The 19842-nt window shown below is 37.8% G+C and overlaps 1 protein-coding gene across 1 annotated transcript in view; it reads right to left on the bottom strand.

The window, feature by feature from the left end:
• The window catches only part of LOC121522464 (receptor tyrosine-protein kinase erbB-4-like), a 536924-nt gene that overhangs the window by 11467 nt on the left and 505615 nt on the right, over positions 1–19842 (bottom strand). The window contains exons 21-24 of the mRNA XM_041806890.1: positions 10573–10728; positions 8709–8784; positions 6302–6448; positions 788–885 (exon numbers count right to left, since the gene is read on the bottom strand). Of these exons, the coding sequence (XP_041662824.1) occupies positions 788–885; positions 6302–6448; positions 8709–8784; positions 10573–10728 (477 nt within the window). The remainder of the gene's footprint in view (positions 1–787; positions 886–6301; positions 6449–8708; positions 8785–10572; positions 10729–19842) is intronic.

Raw genomic sequence — 19842 nt, 5'->3', positions numbered from 1 at the left:
CAGGAGGCTTTAGAAGGATATCTTTTTAATTTGACTTCCAAATCCAATTTTGTCTTAACCTTCCTGTCATTTTATATGGTCACTTCAGTCAACTTCCTTCATGGCCTCCCTAACTCCCTGTGATACAACAGAACATGACTGATTTTTCTCAGCCAAGCAGTGGAGATAAGTCAACATCAGGCAAAGTCACATCACAGCTTCTGACCAATCAACAGTGGCACAGAGCATTTCAAACTTCCTGTTTCTTCCAGAACTCAATTTTTAATTTGTCTAGCATGCAGTTAAAAATTAATGTGAGGCATAGAAATATTTAAAAAAGGCTGTCATGCTGTTAATCCCCTCTGCTGAGTCCTAACCCTGCAGCAGGAATAACAAACATTCGAAATATACAAAAACAGTCAGTCTTCGATATGGTCTATTTTAGTGGCTCACATAGGTAGACTTGAGATTTATTTCAGTCTGTTGATTAAAAATTTTTTACTGATGCTTTAACTTATGGACTTAACAATTTATGTAAGCACAGTCCAATTTGTTAATGGCATTTTGTTATCTATTTTATTTTATTTTGTGCTCATTTTCTAATGATTTTTTAAAAAGTTGTATATTGTTTGTAATAACTTAATGCCATCTATACATTTGGTAATATTTAGAATGTGCCAGAAAAACATTCACAAAAGAAAACTGGACCGTTTTAACAGTAAATGTAGACACCTATTCATTTTTATACAAACAAAAAAAGGTCTGGGTTGATATCTTGGATTTTTTTCTGTCATCATTATTTACGTACCTGGATGACAAGGTATCGTTGTGGATCACGAGCCATCCGAGTGAACTCTGCAGCCAGCTCCTTGAACTTGGGCCGACTGTCTGCATCAATCATCCAGCCTGAAAAACATATTTGTCTTAGGTTCTGACCAACCCAAGCTTTAAAATACAGTAGATACTGACATCCTAACCCTTTAATACTTGATGTTTTTGACCTTATTAATGGCTAGGTTCCCCTACAGCGTGTTTCTCTCAGCAGCAAGTAACAGCCTCATCCACATCCATCAGGATCACTTTCTCTCCTGCCTCTTTGTGAACTTAACTGCACATAAGTGGGAGGAAAGGTGCATACATAGGGTATATGTCAGTGCTAATCAAGTGGAGCTTTTCATATTTCTTCACACTTTGGTGTCAAGGGTTCTTCCTACGCAGACTATGTCAAATATGTACGCCATGTTCTTTTTTCTATTTGCATAAAAAAACATCCACTGTTATTTGGCAGTGATATAAATCCTTTGAGGCCTTCATAATCATACATCTTTCATAATATGAACATGTAGATGTGGTTGCATTGTAAATGAGTGATTGATAGAGAGGCCTTCTATCTTTTCAAGCAGGATTAGTATCCTACCAAAATCCAGTACAACAAACACCGTCATTCCAAAAAGTGCCAAAATAATATTGATTATTATCACAAAATTACAAAGTACTGTTTCTAAAAAACAAAAACAAAAAAAACATGGATTAAAAACAAAAATAATATCACACAAATGCTATTCTAAAGGGATTACCACTACCTGGAAACTGCTGATAATTCTGAAATTACACCCAAACACCAATGTTTAGTTTGGCACATTCACACTGGATAAGCAGGTCTGTGGTAAGGATTCACTGACATATCATGGGATGAATGCTTCATTAACTGAGAGAACAAACAGTGCCTATAAAAGTATCCACTCTCTTGGATGTTTTACCCTTTCACTGACTTTATAACTCAATCAAGGTCAATATAATTAGGCTTTTTTGACAAAAACACCCAGAACATTAAAACTCTCTAATTTCAAAATGAAAATTAACTCCATAAATAAATCTAATGTAAAATAAGTGACTGCATAAATATTCACCTCCTTCAAGTACTTATTTGGTAGACGCATGTTTGGCTGCAATCACAGCACTGAGTCTGTGTGGATAGGTCTCAATAATACTTGCACATCTGGACACTGCAATTTTACTCCATTCTTCTTTGTAGCTGCTTGTTTTTAAACCATTTCTATGTAGCTTTTGCTGTATGTTTCAGGTGTTCAATCTCCAAGCTCTAGTTCCCTTGCAGACTGAAGAAGATTGTCCTCCAGGATTTTCCTATATTTTGCAGCATTATTTCTACCCTCTTCCTTCACAAGCCTTCCAGGGCTGGCTGCCAAGAAGCATCCCAACAAAACGATGCCACCACCATGCTCCACAGTGGTGCTGGTGTGGTGATGTGCAGTTTGTTGTCTGCCAAAAATAGCCTCTTGTCTGACGGCCAGAAAGCACCATTTTGGTCTCATCTGAACAAAGAACTTTCTTCCACTTGACCATGGAGTCTCCCACATGCCTTTTGTCAAGAACTTTAGTCAAGATTTAACGAGTTTTCTTCAGCAGTGGTTTTCTCTTTGCCACTTTTCCATAAAGCTTTGACTGGTGAAGAACCTGGGCAACAGTTGAATGCTGAGTCTCTCCCATCTCAGCTGCTGAAGCTTTTAACTCCTTCAGAGTAGTCATTGGTGGCCTCTCTCACTAGTCTCTCTCTTGCAGTTTGTGAGGATGGCCTGGTGTTGTTTAGCTTGTCATGTGTAAAACCAATAGACCATGTAAAAAATCCTGCTTATTGTTTATGTTGTGTTCTACAGATGAGGGAACACCTGGCTCAGTACTGTAACCAACTGCACTGAGTTTCCAACCATTCAAAGCTAAATGACCATAATCTTCACACATTATGTACCTCAGGTGAGGTAAATAATGACAGAATTCCCTGTGTTTGTTTACTTTCACTTCTGCAGCGCACTGGGTGGAGTCAAGTGGTCTTGTCGACGGTTTTGGGACCCAGTGGAGGTACAGGTTCTTGCACAAGCTCTTCTTGATACATTTTAATGGTTTAACCACGTTTTAAACTCACAAACAGATGTACAGGGTGACCAATAGTGCTGATCCATGTCATTTTTTTCTACAGTGTCCAAATCTGTGTCTCTTTTTTTCAAATACAAACAGTGTAAAAAAATTCCACCATTTATTAATGAGATCTCAATTTGGACAGCCTAGCTGCTGTTTATTACTCTGTGTGCTGAAGTATGGTAGGTAATTAGCTATGGGATTCTAACTTAGAATTTCAGATATCTTTGATTCACATGGGGTTAAAAAGACTGAAATCCACCAATTATCAGAGAAACCTGCAAGGTCTCTGTGCCTTTTTCCACCCCTCTAGCTAGTTGGGAACAATGTAGGCTGGATTTGACATCATAAAACTGAAGCTTTGACAGCATTTTGGGTGAAAATTCAGCAGGCTAATCTCACTACACAGTAAAGAGAGACTCATTTGCAGATTGAGATAGCTAAAATCCACCAGATGTCAAAGAGTGATTAATGGATGACATCCTTTCTGTATGTGGTAAAGATTATTTTCTCTCTTTAAACAAGTACAAAATCAAAGCCTCTGTGGTGCTTCCAAAATGTGTACATTTGAGGGATGTTGCCTGCAATGCGGTAGGTGCTCTGCATTGACCATTTGTGTAGAATTCAAAAGGAAAAAGCACATAAGATGTCAGGCAGCACCTCAGTGTTTTCAATCAGGAATGTCAGTAGATTTGAGTAAATCACAGACTTGCTTATCTAGTGCATCAAATTACCAGATGTGCAAAAAACTGTGCTAGTAGGGCTTAAGTGACCTTAATAAACGACCAGTCAGTTTCATTGAACTAACAATCTGGCAGATGCAAACACTAGAAGCAAAAATTCATGTTAGTAAAATCTCAAAAGATTTGCAATTCAAACCAGTTTACATCAGTGTATCGTTCTTATTTGTTCCATAATGAACAATTACAGACTTTTTAATGAAGTTCTCTTAATTGTAATCCCTTTACTCCAATCTAAAGATAAACACTGTTTCATCATTAAAATGGCCATATGGAGTAATGTGCTCTGCTGCCAATTTTTGTGTGAACACATGGGGAATGATGCCAAAGCAGACATGTGATCGGGCCCTGTGTAGAGCCTGTTCGAAGTATCAGGGGAAATAAGAGACAGATATTGGGACAGAATTACATGAATTTATATGCGATGCATAAAGAAACATGTAAATATGAGCATCATCTATCTTAATGCACAGTTTTGTACCAGGAGAACCTGAAGTTTAATAAAGAAGAGCAATTACATCACATATGCAGTGCATTGAGTCTGGGTTTTTCAACATATGAGGAAAAAAAGAAAATCAGGTAAAAGGCAGGTGACAGTGACCTCCCCCCCGCAGTGTGTGTGTGTGTCTGCTTGCCAGGTTGGCTCAGGTTCAGGGTGTCAGAAGAGCCAAGGTGACAGTGAGGGCCAGAGGCTGCAGCTAGAGGACAAGACCGTGGTGGCCCTGGCATCGAGTCTTTGTGGTGGCCAGAGGTTAGAGCGCCACCTGTGACCCCCGGGGGCCTGACTGCACGACAGCAGTGACCGACCAACATGATGGTTTTTAGGGGTCAAATCTAGTCGCAGTAATGAGTGGTATTTTTCAAGGATTTCTTGTTCTTGTTGGCGACAGGACAGTTTCAGTGTCATTCATTTTTTGACACGAGCCATTTAAATGGAGAAAAAGGATCATTTCAGCTTTCAAAACTGCATCCTTGACCCCACTTGTAACCTCTTGTACTAAAACACTGCAGTGACATTTTGAAAATCACTGAACAAAAGTGTAATTACTTCATCTACTTCAACTAAAAATTAGTTGACCCTCACTTCACCCTTAAAATCCATTGACTTTTGTACTTTTAGAAACACATTGGATGGGCATAAAAATGAAAACTGGCTTGAAATACGAGCCGGTGTTATTCAAAAGCTCTGCAGTTCATCATTTCTAGTTTAAACATTAATTACATTGCTGTTGAAACATTTGACCCCTTCCTGATTTTTTTACCTATTTGTCACACTGAAATGTTTCAGATCATCAAACAAATTTTAACATCAGACCAAGATTAATACAAAATACAGTTTTTAAATGATGATTTAATTTACTAACCTCCAGAGACACTGCATGTATATCAAAGAACATCACATTTTGGCTTTCCTACAACATAGTGATTATTTCTGCTATAAGATTTTTTGAATTAGTAACCCAGAATGTCCAATTGAGTTGAATTAACTCAAGAAATTTTCAAGTAGATTTTTTTTGGATGTTTCCATCATTTCCATTGAATTTGGGGGACTGCATTTGTTCATTTTTTGTAAATTTGTTGAGAAATCTTGAGCAGGGACTTTGCTTGAAAATTTTCAGGAATTCACATGGAATTATTTGGGGATTTTTTTAATTGGAATATTTAGGCTTTATAATACATTTTACTGAAACATTCTGGGACTGTTTGAAGAAATTTGGGGTTACTTACTGAAATTTTAGATAATTCCTTTTTTATTTTAGGGAATAGTTTAGATTTGGGAGGGAAATGTTTTAAGAATTCCTGTTCAAAAACAAGACTGATGTTTTATCTTTTCAGGCCCTCCTTATCCCAAATAATTGGGAGAAACTCAAATGCATTCCAAACAAGAACTCAGGTCTCAGGAGATTAAGGGATAAAAAGCCATCCTGACCCTTTCTTAAAAAAGAATTCCCCCCCTTCAGAAGTCATGAGTTATCTATGAACAACCACATTTTTTGGAAAGCTGAGTTCAATTTAACAAGCTACACCCAGGTCGGATTACTGCCAGACCTGTTCAATCAAGAAACCACCTAAACACCTGCCTGACAAAGTCAAGTAGGCTGAAAGATCTCTCAAAGCAACACATCATGTAATTTAAGAACAGATGAGAAACAAAGCCACTGGCATCCATCAGTGTGACCACATTGAGAGCCATTGTCCACAAATGGAGGAAGCTGAAAAGAGGTTAACCTTGCCTTGAGTGGCCAGCCTACCAATATTACCCTAAGAGTGTGTCAACGACCTTGTGACTCTTGTGCAAAGAAGAGTGTGTCAAAATTCCTTCACATCTATGTAAAAGACTAATTGCCAGTTATAACAAATGCTTGCTTGCGGTTGTTGCCACCAAGGGTGACACAACCAGTTGTTAGGTTTAGGGGGAGATTACTTTTTGCATAGGCCCAAGTAGGCTTAGATGGCTTTTTCCCTTAAATGAAATCATCATTTAAAAACTGCATTTGGATTTCACTTTGGTCATCTTTGTCTTGAATCAAAATTTGTTTCAGGAAGGGGGCAGATACTTATTCACAGTCATATGAGATGAGTGGTTGTTTTCAACGATAATACATCAAAAGAAGTTTGGTATTTGCCCCCTTTAAGACTTTACTCACATTTGACCATGACCATGTAGACGTCAATGGTGCAGATTGGTGGCTGTGGAAGACGCTCTCCTTTCTCCAGCAGGTCTGGGATATCTCTGGTGGAAATTCCATCGTATGGCTTCCCTCCAAAGGTCATCACCTCCCAGATAGTTACACCTAAAAAGAACAAGCATTGAAGATAAAATAGGACCAAAAGAGGACAAAACAGCAAAAGTATAGCAAGATAAAAAGTTCCCAGAGAAAAGAAGAAGCAAATAGAATCAAGATAAGAAGAAATCATAAGAAGGGTAAGGAGTACAGATGATTAAAGTAGAGTAAAAAGAGGGGTCAGAGATGAGACAAGGAAAGATATGGAAAGAGAAGTGAAATAGTTGCAGTGGGAGACAAATAAAAGAGAAGAAGAAAGAGGAATGAGGAGAAAAAGCAAAGATGTAAGGGAGTAGAGGAGATCAGAGGGGAAATAGAGACAGGGGAGAGCATGAGTAGAAGAAAAAAGGAAGTAAAAAAACAAAAAGTAAAGAAGAGAGGACAAGATAAGAGAACACAAGTCAACAGAGGACAGAGGATGAGTGAAGGAGTGGAACTAATCAGAGTGTTGAAAGTCATCAGTCAATCTGAACTTTCGGCACTCTTCAGTCTTAATCATGTTAGTGTTAATGAGCTAATGAGTGGTAAGAAGAGTAAATGCTCTCTATAAGATGGAGAGATGGATAATAGCCCACGGTCATAGAGGACCACTGGGGACATGGAGGCACTAAACCGTACTCATACTTTTAATCAAACGCACATTATTCCCTTTGATATGACCCGTCTTGCATATTTTTTGCAAAATTATTTTTATACTGCCTTTTAAAGTCATTGGTGGATTTCAACAGGACATTGTAATATGCAATAATAACCAGCCTATGCAGCAAAAGTAGATGAACTTGCATCTGTAATCTAAAAAATGTATTTTTTAATCTAACGATATGTGTTGTAATTACTTTCAGTCCACTTTTCTGCCGGGACTATTTGCAGACCTGCCAGTCAGTGGACTCTGTTGCTGCTTGGCTCTTCTGTGCTTCTGGGTATGATGAAATCCAAACATAAGTAGCGAAAGCAGAGTCACTGCCCTTCTGGCACAGGAATGATTTTTTTACTTTCAAGGAAACTGTACACCTGTATATATTCAGAGTTTGTATGTTCTCTCCATGCATGCAAGGGTTCTCCTGCTTTCTCTCACCAGATGTGCTAATTAGGCTCATTCATGATGCCAAATTGCCCGTAGGTGTGAGTGTGAGAGTGACAAGTTGTTAGTCTCTGTGTGTCAGCCCTGTGATTGACAGGTGACCAGTCCAGGGTGTACTGCGCCTCTCATCCAGTGACAGCTGGGATAGACTCCAGCCTACCACCAAATTAAATGGGATAATATAGATGGTGGATGGATGGATGGATGAAGTAAGGGACATTTAAACTAGAAACACTTCAAGGTCATTGTCACACCTGTTTGTTGCTCTGGTTTGAATCATGGACACATTATTTTGCATTGTTGTATTAATAAGTCAACTTTGGTGTGTGCTTTCATGCACTTACATGTGAATCAAAAAGTTTGATATGTGAGGAAAATGCCCTGTATTTGGTCAGAATTTCTTAAAGTTTATGAATACACTGAGGGCCACAGTGAACAGTGATTGTGTTTATCATTGATCTTAATGTGTTTTTACTTCAGAAATAAATGGACCATTCATAGCCAACCCTGGATTAATGTCCAGGCGATATGCTGGATGTTCATTACTTTCTTAATATTTCTTAAATAGAAGCAGCTTGATTAATGGGAAAAAGGCACTTGTGAAATTGTTTCTGAAGCTCCTTCAGGTCTGTCCATGGTTTCTAACTTACAGTGCCTATAAAAAGTGTTCACCCCCTGGATGTTTAACCTTTTTATTGAGTTTATAAACCAGTCATGGATAATACAAGTTTACTTTTTGACAAAACATTACAAAAACATCTTTAATGTCGAACTGAAAACAGATTCCTTCAACATAATGTCAGTTTAACAAAACATGATGTAAAATAAGTGAATGCATAAATATCCACCCCCTTTAAAGAGACTGACCTCATTTAACAAAGGCCCAGCCAACTGGTGCCTAGTAGTCTCACAATTAATGAAATTGGCATCACCTAAGTGCAGGTGACCAGTCACTGGTTAATCAGTATTCCTGGCTACCATTACATCATGAAGAAAAAAGAACACTCTTAGCAACTGAGAGAAAAGATTATTGAGAACTATAAGGTGTGAAATGAATGCAAAAAAACTGAAGGCACCAAAAGTCCACAAGATTAAAAATGAAAAAAACATTTTGAAATTAAAAATGCATTTGATCTCTGTATTTGGCTGAATCATTTATTTCACTGAGAGGGATGATGTCAAGCTTACCATAGCTCCAAACGTCACTCTGATGAGTAAACTTCCTGTAATGGATACACTCCAGGGCCATCCATTTGATGGGCATCTATCAGAAAAAAGCAGAAAACATCAGTGTTATGTAAATGCTCAGTAAAAAGATTGGTATACTCAACATTGGTATACTCAATTTGAGAGTAAAACATAAGCTCTGACTTCAGACTGAAGCGACGGGGTGAATCTGTCTTTGAAAACTACAATCCAGAGAGAGAAGGGTGAATGGAGGAAACAAGGTTGGATGACACAAACACACTCACACACATGTAGCACACAAACAAGCTCCAGCTCTTCTGAAATAAGGTGGAGCAAGTGGCAGGGCAGTCTAGGATGCAGCTTAGTGCTGTGATTAGATTTGAAGGCCATTTCTATTGATTACAGTGATGGAGGGTGAGGGGAGGTGAGTGTCGAGGCTAAGTGTGTGTCTGTCTTTCTCTCAGTGGAGGGGATAATACCTGAATGCTCAGCATTGACACAAACCGAGATAGACACACTTAAGTAGGGTGAGAGAGGATGAAATAGGCTTTCCAGAGAAGGGGCGGTTTGAAAACAAAAAAAAAAAAAAAGAAGAGGAAAATGATAAACAAAGATTTGGAGAGGCCATAAGCCCATGTATACAGAGCTCCAAGGACATATTTGTTAACTTTGTTTATAGGGTTTGGAGATCCCTCTTCCCCAAAAGTAAATTAAACGGTCCAGTAGAGCAGAATAGTTTAAAACTGACTCCACTGAAACTATCCTTTGTGATGGGCTTATTTTCTCCCTTAGGATCTAAAACCCTAATTAATGTTAAAGCGCACTGTTGTATTTTACAGCACATCATTGATATGGGGCAAAATAATAATTCAGTGATACTGTATGTTCATAGGCCTGCAAAAAAGCAGATAAAAAGAAGCAGATAACAAAGCAGCTATACAGAACAGAGCCACTGTACCACTGCAAAGATTGATTAGACCAATAAGAGGCTAGTTTAATAATCCTACAGGCGCAGTTTTTATTACAGCTACTATAGTATATTTATTTTACTATGCCAAAATGAAAGCTACAATATGTAGATTTTGTACTGAAATGTCTATATCAATTAAAAAGAGTACTTCTATGTCATACTGTATATATATTTTCATCAACATCTTGAATTACCTCAAATAGTTCTAACAATTTTCAAAGCTAGCAAAGGGACCATGATTATTGTCTGACACTGACTGCGATTTAAATTGCCCAAGCTCCCCTCGTAACGTGGCCCCACGACTGACCTCTAGTTTAGAAATAAGAACCCTTCATTGAAAACAGCAGTCCATAAGGTGCATTTACTAAACAGTAAATACACGTTTTGACTTCACTGATGAATTTCTCACAAGAACAGAGAAATCTGAAAAATTGCCTTAGCCTTTGCTAAAAAGACTTAGTGCTTTAACCAGGGTTATGCTGTTTCATGGCTTGAAGCAGTGACTCTTCAAGAGAGGCTGGACACTACTAAGTCACTCAGGTCAAGTTCACTTGTGCCTCATACTGCCTCTGTGACTGGAGGTGCAGATGAAGTAATATAGAGGGATTGCAGTTTGCTTGGACAGCAGATAAACAAGGCTGCTTGCTCAGGCTTTGCTATAGGGAACTCTTTTGAGGTTGTATCTCAGAAAAAGTGTGTTTTCGGGAATGTTAATCTGTCGCTTTAATGATTTTATCTAATATTGATAACTAAATTCAATACTGCTAGCCATTTAAAGCATCTGTTTCAGGAGTACATCCTACCCCCCTTTGTTCTGATGAGCAAAGTTCTCAGATTTATCAAATGATGAGTTACTTGTTCACCTAGAGGTCACATAGGGTCGACAGGATTTACCTTTCCTCCATCGGCGTTATATTCTTTCTCATTAACATCCAGGAGACGAGCCAGACCAAAGTCTGTGATTTTTATGTGGTTAGGAGATTTCACCAGGACATTTCGGGCTGCAAGATCTCTGTGGACCAGCCGGCGCTCCTCCAGATACATCATCCCCTGCAGCACACACAGACACACACAAAGGGGAATTAATCTCGATCAGGTTAATCTCTCCACAAAACACCTAACTGCAGGCATAAGTGTGGTCTCCTTAAGAAAGCACAAACATAAATGCATATATGACTCCTGCTCAACATCAGCATCTGCCATCATCATCATCATCATCATCATCATCATCACTATGAACATAAAGACCCCATTAGAATATCTATAATTATTGGTGTCATCATCATTACCACCACATTGTCTTTTTTATGTTTGTAATTCTCATCAATCAACAGCTAGAGTGTGGAAAATCCCTTCTTTATTGCCAAATGCTTGGCGATGCAATAACAGCAGAATCCATAAGCATCAACCCAGAGGCAGGTTTTCAATTAAAAACGGGACCCAGAGGAGTGACGAATGTTGGAGTAAAACATTTCATTCAATACGTTTACTGAACAATTAAGAAAAAGCACAGTGCCCTTTCTTCCTGTCTGCACTTTAATTAATAATGATTGCTTGCCTCCAACAAAGGCAGGACATTTTTCTCTGACACTCTAAGATGTTCAGACAAAAGACCTTGTGACAAAACTAGAAGATGTATGCCCACATGATCCAGCATACATCTAGAAATTCATTAAACACACAAACACTTCCACTTGAAAATGAGTCTTTTTACATAGAAATGCACATTTTCTGATCACAGCTGAATTCTTGAAACTTAAAAATCAGACATTTACTTAAGGGCAGAATTGTGGGTTTGTATCGATGCCCTTAAGCTACAAAAGAACAGCTCTGGATTATGTATAAAGCTTTTTTACATATTGTGCCATACATTTAGAGTCCACACTGCCCATTTTTCATCACCCCTGAAGGAGCCCTGAAGAGAAAGAAAGATATGACCTGAAGGGACAGGTAATAACAAAAGCTACTTTGTTTGAAGTGGTGTTAGCATTAAAAAAAAGAAACAAGGCCTTCTTTGAAACAATAACAAATTGGATTTAGCTGGAATAGGATGGAATGAAATGAGGAGTGGATGTAGAAGGAGAAGGAGGAGAAGGGGTGGAGATATATGGGTTTGAGCAGTGGCAGTCTGAGAGGTGAGATTACATTGCTAAGGCTATAATCACACTGCCTCATTTGACTCCCTCCCAGAAGAGAACACGTATTTCCAGTACACACCTGCACATTAAGACAACGACTCATGCATACCTGCAGAAATGCAACTCCTGTGGAGATGCACCTGCATATGGTTGTGTGTTGTATGTATGGGTGTTTGTTAGGTTTGCTGGGAAGGAAGATTCTCATTTTGACAAGACAATAAAGAAAATGACAAACTCAAATAATTTCCTCAATAAAATAAATGACTACCACACATACCTTCTCTATGTTACAAAACGGTCATATTAAAAATGTTTTTTAGCTCTTTACATCCTCAAATAATATAGGTGACAGATACTGAAGTTTGTTTTCCTCTTTAGCCCCCAGTAGGTGAAGAAACAATCAGTAGAATGCAATATGATAAGCATGATATATCATGATATTATTTATGATATGTAAAGATATGAAAAGATACAACACGATAAATATGAAAGGCTACAATATGAAAAGATACAATAGATAGGTATAATACATACAATAGAATATGGGGCAATATGACAGAATACAATACAGTAAGTACGATATAATACAGTGCAGTATGATACGATACAATTAGTACAACAATGTGATACAGATAATATGATTTGATAAGATTCATAGTACTCAGTTTGAGAGGCTAGGTTAGGATAGGATAGGCTGGGATAGGATAAGTCAGGATTGAATATGACATGAAACAACATACATGCTATCTTTATGACAGAGTCAACCTCTGGTACTGACAAATGAAGCCAATGAGCAACTTAAAAAAGCTGCCGTTTCTTTCATGCCCACTTGAGGGATTCTCCTTGAAGTCACATAGAGAAAAGCACTAATAATAAACCTGTAGGTGTCAAAACTTTGTTAGAAATGCCTTTTTAAGCCTTTATTATAATTTTTATATCAGAAATAAGGAGCAGAAGAAGATGGACAGAAATTAAAAAACACCACCCTAAATTACAGAGATGCTGATTCGCACAGGATTAGTTCGGTTTTAACTCTGCAAATTACAGACATTGTCGATTAGCCTGGGATTTAAAACACAGACCCTGCATAATTATTACAATACTACAATACAGTATCAGCTACCAGAGGTCCCTAGGTCATACTTATCCCAAGCCAATAGGCCTAATACAGCATTTTTAATACGGTGACCACTGCTGTTTGGCTTCAGAACTCCCTTTCAGTAGCCACCAGGTGACATCACTTTTGTGTTATGCCTGTAAATCTTATCAATAAAACATTGTGCAACACATTAGGGTGCAATGTGGTGTTACAACTCAACGTTAAATAATGGGACAAGGGGTATAAGACTTTTCAGCCCGTGACCTGCAAAATAACAGTGCCAGAGACTGGGGATCCTCACTCTTCCAGGAGATGGTTACACTCACTAGGCCTTTACCTACACTGGCATAAGAACAACACAAAAGACTAACAGCCCAGAAGTACAACATTCTTTAATATAGTAAATTTGCATGTGTGAAATGCCACTGGTAAATTAGATGATGAGTAGAGATGAAGGATCCTTTTTGCCTGTGTGTACTCTATATAAGAACTGCTAACATCATACAGAGGCAGTCACATACTTTGGGAACACTCTATTTTAATGTTCCCTTATTACTGATTTTCATAGTGATACGTGTAATTATCTTGTAATTCCTTAAGAATAAGGTAGCACTAAGTTTACATTTTATCAAGTAATAACTCAGTGATAATTAAGAAGTATTAACCTAGTAACAAAAATGTATTAATCATTAAGTAATTCCTAATAATATAGTGGCACTTCTCAGGTAATAAGGTGGTATTTTACCCTAACCCTAACCATCTTACCTTTACCCATGTAGTAATTAAGCCCAACTTAAATAAAGTTTTATTGCTGAACATACTGGATGAAAGTTTGCTTCTCAAACGTCTGGTCTAAAGTTTGCAGTATTGATGCATTATTTTGCAAGAGAGAATGCTAATGTAGCAAATATTCATATGTAAATATGTTAATGACCTCACCTGACACTGACAGTCAAAGCAACAGGGGGTGTGCTGAAGTGTGACCAGATGTTCAAAGTCAAGGGAGACAACATGTCAAGGAAAAGGACACATATGTGCACAGTAAAATAGCTGATCAGAGTCAAATCCCAATGAGATAACTTGTGTTTTTCACCCTTTTGTCTGTTTTTGCTCCTCTTATGTGTTAGTCCATCTCTTGCAGACACGCACTGCTACGTTTGATATATAGGGAGGATAGGAATAAAAATCCTTAGGATTTTCGGTATCCCATGCCCACATCATCAAGTTGGCATGTGTGCATATCATGGTATACACTGCCAGGCTTCTGACAGATTCTTATTTGTACATAAATCGTGCCCAGTAATCTCCTCAATTTTCAAGACAATTAAGCAGTGGAGGAAGAGCGAATGGCTTGGCAAACCGTGAATTTTAATATGCCTGCACAATGAGATTGAGAGGGGGAGTTGATGGAAGAGTGTAGTGGGAAGTGGCTGCAGACGTGCGTGATTGCACCCCTCCCCGCCCTCCGTTTCTACTTGGTTGCTCTCATTTACTGCCCTCCCGTGTGGACACAGTGGGAAGAACTTAACAGCCAGAGGTTTGTAATTGCATCAAACCTCAATGTGACAACCAGGGAAATATTAGCCGTAGGAGCTGTATTTCAGGTAAGCCCACCACCAGAGGAAATCAGAGGGCTTCAGACAGACTATGTTATGATCACACCTCCAAACTACAGCTGCTTTCCAATCAGTGGGGATCAGGCCTGAGCTTTACACTCTGCCCAGGAAGATTTTACATGAAATGGCAAACCAGAGAAAAGATCTCAGTGCTAATACTGGGTATGTTTGGGTTTTTACCAACAAAAAAACAGAAAAATACGACATTTTACGAGCAAGTACACTAACGCTGTTGCTACATATGTTTTCAGTGTCGCCTTCGGTACACATGGGATGACCAGAAGTGGTCAAAATCTGATTGGCTGATGATTTGCGAATCTGTTTGCACTCAATATTTTGGATTTTACAGTAAATATCAATACTGTATATAGTAAAGAAGGGTAATGATGATATTCTTTCTTGTGTGTGCATAAAAACTCCATGCCACCTCTGCATGAGTCAGTGCCCTAATTAGGCCACCCAAGTCATAAAGAACTGGACACTTGCATTCTGTGTACTAGGTCAGTACACAGAATGCTTCACTGCCATTCTACCAGACAATAAAAAACTACTCTATGAAGTAGTCTGATCCTCTATCTTGGCCATATATTAGTCTTTCACAGACTCATGCACTAAACTAAATATAATCAAATTTCTCCTGATGATTTTAAAGGACATATCTGAAAAGAACAGCAAAGGCCTGTGGAATAAACAGCAGAAGAAGACTGAGGAGAGACAGCAACTAGCACTTTCCGCTGTTATTTGTTTGGCCAAGAAAGACACAGATGCACACTGCTGCACACAGAGGAAGCTGTCAACACACAAGGGCAGCACAAACACACAAAAACGTACTATCAGGAAAATCTATGGTCTTGTGATCCATCCAGATTCAATGCTATACATGAGGAGACACTTTTAATGAGAGAACATCCTACTGAAGCCCTGAACCTCTTGTGTGTTCTCTCTTCCATCAGTGTACGTGAGTATGCATATTTTAGGTGATTCATGATTATTTTCATGATGTTAATTCTACGGTAAAGATGAAACACTGTCTTGTTTTCCTAATGTTACCTTTGCAATAAATTTGGCAGTCCTGTGATGTGGACTGTGGCTGTATTATTATGTATTTGACTGCTGTCATTGTTAGAACTCTAATTCAACATGCATCTTTTTGTCTTTTAAAGGTGACTAATGGGACCCCTTTTCTGACATTTTAAATTTTCATCTAATGGACACAATAACAAGCGAATTCAGACTGATAACTTAGATTGACTTCAACATTGTTTTTATGCAGTAGAGCCAGGGTTGTTCATCATTCTTCTTGCTCAAAGCTATCAAACAAGCTACGTTATTTTCTAACTATTCTGCTGAATGATGGAGACAGCCATAGTTGCTTTACAAAGAAAACTGCATAAAACTGAATTCAAAATTGAATCAAAAAAATCTCTCTCCCTACTGACTGGCTGTCATACAGGTCATCAACTCTGCTTTCTCCATGTTAACAGATGTTCTTTGATTCCCAGAGGAGGCTGGGGACATGGAGCCCGATTACGATGCCTCTTGGACCCGGACACCTCCCTGTGGAGATCTTCTGGGTGTGCCCAACTTTTAGTTGCATTCAAGCTAAATTAATCAAATAGCTAATTAACCAAAGGATCCTTCCTTACCTTGTGTCTTTTCTCATTTATCTCTCCTGTCATGAACTGTCTAGTGTCTATCTATCTGGTTATCAACTAAAAAACAGCCAATAAAGACACTGGACATTTGAGTCTACTCAACATAGGAAAATACAACTTTGAAGCAACCATGCTTTACAACTTCCTGATGAAGCTCAAACACTATCATGTTTCATCTTTCTACCTACATTAATAAAAGTTGTATTGATGACGTCAAAGTTTATATTTAAACGTAAGGTTACATCTTAAGGATCATAAGGATTATAGTGAACAAATACTGATTTCAAGTATACAAAATCCCAAATAACACTGCATTAGCTGTGAATGAGAGGGAATCCATTCTTAACATTAGATACTCAGCAGCATGAGTGTATGACTCATCCATGCTTTTTTTCTTAAATTGTACTGCCTCATTGGCTCTTTTTAACTGGGATACCAGTATATCTGGAGGGCACAGGATATTTGGTGACTGTCTAGTGTAATCATAATGTGAATAACGCTGCAGTTTTTAGGAGCTTCTGTACACCAGTGTCGCGTCTGCTTGACGTAGACCATGTTTAATGTATGCTCTGGATATAAAAAGATCCCAGTAGGCAGGGAAGAAGGTGAATCACTGTTTAAGGAATGAGGTGAAACGAATCAGATCAACATGGAGGAGAAACAGAGAGAAGGGGGTGAAATGATAACACAATAATGATGAAAGCAGGAGGCTTTCATTTCATTTTGAGCTCCCGTGTCAGAATGAATTTAGCAAATGACATTAGGGGGCAGCTTGAATATGAACAATTTGTCCCTGCTCAGACTGTGTTAGCAGTGTGTGAGGGGAAACCTTGTCTGTATACATTTATTCTCTCTGATCAATGCTTAATCCACTGCCATACCTTGGGTTTGTCACTCTTATTGGATTTGTCACTCCTGTTTGGTAACACACAGGCAGACTCATGAGCGTAGCCCGAATGGTGCAATATGCTATTACCACTTTCAATAATCATCAGATAACAAAAGACCTGCTTGTCTCGTCAAACTAAATGATAGCAAGTACATAAACAGACAATAAGAGAAGAACAGAACAGAGTAAATGTGTGGGAAGAAAGATAGTTTATCCATTCAGTAAACATCAGCAAATAATCACATTATCACACTGCAACAAAAAACATTTTTAAATGTCTGAACATTTGAATATATAGTAATATGAGTCAAAATGAGGCCTCCTATAAGTTTCCTTACAAGAGTATAAGCTCCAAAGACTGGCAGTATCAACAAGAGTAAAAAACATAAACACCCTTTAATTTATGAAAACTACAACTGCCAAAGTATTTTTAACAGTTCAATGAATGTTAAGAAATATAATCTTTATTTTTAGAATTATTCTTCCTATTTATTTGGGACTGCTACACCTATGTGGTCTACAACCATGACTTGGAGGCAGGAGAAAGCTTCAAAGTGTTTTTGTTTGTTGTCAAATACGATTTGTCAAATACGAGGTATTCCAGTTGAGTTGCTTTCTTTGTGCAAGCAACCCAGTTAAATTTAATAATGAAACTAAAAACTACAGTTCTTTGTAATAATTCTGTTTTTTAATGTGGACTGTCATAAGCTTTAGGTATTGACTTTCTATTTGGACAGAGGTTATTTTGTTTAAAAAGAAAATAGAGAGCCTTTGGCTGATTGAGAGGGGTCTGGCTACAGACTGGAGCTTTCTGATGCCGACTCTTGCAGACCATACCGGGCGATACTGTCAGAACAGTTAATACAAACTAGAACTTTCAAATTAAAATCGAATTAAACTTTCAGTTAGGTTAGGGTAAGCTACGGGTTAGGATACAGAAAGTTAAAAGTCAAAAACTTAACCCCCTAAATATATGATTACAAAACTTTTTAAATAGCGGAGTAAACTGTCTGCTTACAGGAAAAAACTTGTCCTCAAAAAAAAAACAAAACAAAAAAAAAACAAAAAAAAAAAACACAGTATTGTAGCAAACATTACATAGCTCCGTAAGCTGCATAAGCTATGTAGATAACAGAGCTATGAAGCTGATGTAGCTTAGCTTATGCTTGTTTATATAGCTACATTTGCTAAACTCTCACTGCTAAGCTAACTTGGCTACTTTGGCTGTCACAGTAAAACTAACTTTATAGCTAGAATAGTTATATTAGCTTTAGCTAAAGCTAATGGAGCCCCCCCACCGTTAAATATGTCTGTACATAATTTTATCCCTGGTTAGACATCTGACCTTTTTTCAGCTTTATTTGTTTTGTCTGCAATATTTTCAATGCTATTTCTTTATTTCATGAATTTAACTGCCACACTTTGCTTTGAATAACAGTTGAATTTAAAGGGAAAAAAAAACTAAAACATGGAAATACATCGTACTAACAGATTCTAGAACCTATGTTCTAGCAGAGACGGCGTCTTGCAGTAATGGTCCTCAAGAGGGGCATCTGAGAACTACGGCCTGCAGCAAGACAGTCTTGGGTAGATCTAGTGTTACAGTGTTAATGATAAAAAACAACTTGCTACAGAATCAAAGTGAAAAAGTGAAACGTATATCATGAAGTGCATATTACTTTTGGCTTATTCACTGAGCTGTCAGGGACTTTTTTGAAAGTGACATGAGTTGATTAAAGGTGCAGTGGTGTCAGTATTTTCCATCACTGTGAGAGCAGACACTATTGTGGCCCAACTATCGTGCAGCATGCAATCAATGTGATTTCAAATCAAAATAATGTGTTAATTTTAGACCTAAATCATATCTTGAGTAAGACATTGATGTTGACAGGCCTAAAGAAAACATTCTGGCATTTATAAATAAAAATGAAGATCAGCCATACTGACCATAATCTCCAGTCTAAATCAGTGCACTACCAGGACCAACTTATCTAATTCTGATTTACATAAAATAAGTGCAATTCTTAAGAAACAGGTTCATAACTCTTTATAATTTGGACTTCATTCAGTCAAAACAGGGATGAATATGTATTATTTATGTAAAGCAGATTGTTACCCAGAGTTGTTGGGTGTTGTTGTGTACTTGTAAACATAGCCAATATTGAATTAATCTCTTTAAAACACCAATTTATTCAATGTGCAAAACAAAGGTGTACATGTGAATTGTCTTGCACAGGAAATGCTTGTTTAATATTGAATTAATGAGCTTATTGTCCCAGATTTGGAAGAGCTAACCAAAGCGAATTAAAAATGACATAGTCTCTATGAATATGAATCCTTTTTTAGTTTCATTTCAAATGCTTTGTGGTACTTGTCATTATTCACCAATTAGAATCATTCTGTTTCATACACTCTATACCATCAGCCATCATCATCACACTGCATACTATCTAATTCGAAAGCAATCTTTTAGGAGCAATTTGGGCTTCAAAAACAATCCCAAGGTTACAGGACAGGGTGACTGGAAAGCTCAAACAACCAAAATTCAGATCAGGTGTATACCACAGCCCCACTCCAGCATTAGAGTACATCTTTGAAAGAAAAGGCATGTATGATATTCCCAGAACCATTCCAGTCAGATGTGTAGAATCATTTGTGCATAGATTTTGCATCAGTGTTAATTTATGCAGCTATTTTCAATTTTAGTTTTAGTTTTAGTCTTGAAATGAAATGCATTTTAGTTTTGGTCCCATTTTAGTCATTTCTG

Source organism: Cheilinus undulatus, linkage group 15 (genome assembly GCF_018320785.1).
Source record: "Cheilinus undulatus linkage group 15, ASM1832078v1, whole genome shotgun sequence".
Classification (NCBI taxonomy): domain Eukaryota; kingdom Metazoa; phylum Chordata; class Actinopteri; order Labriformes; family Labridae; genus Cheilinus; species Cheilinus undulatus.
The sequence above is the reverse complement of the archived record's forward strand: the minus strand, read 5'-3'. Positions and strand labels throughout refer to the sequence as shown.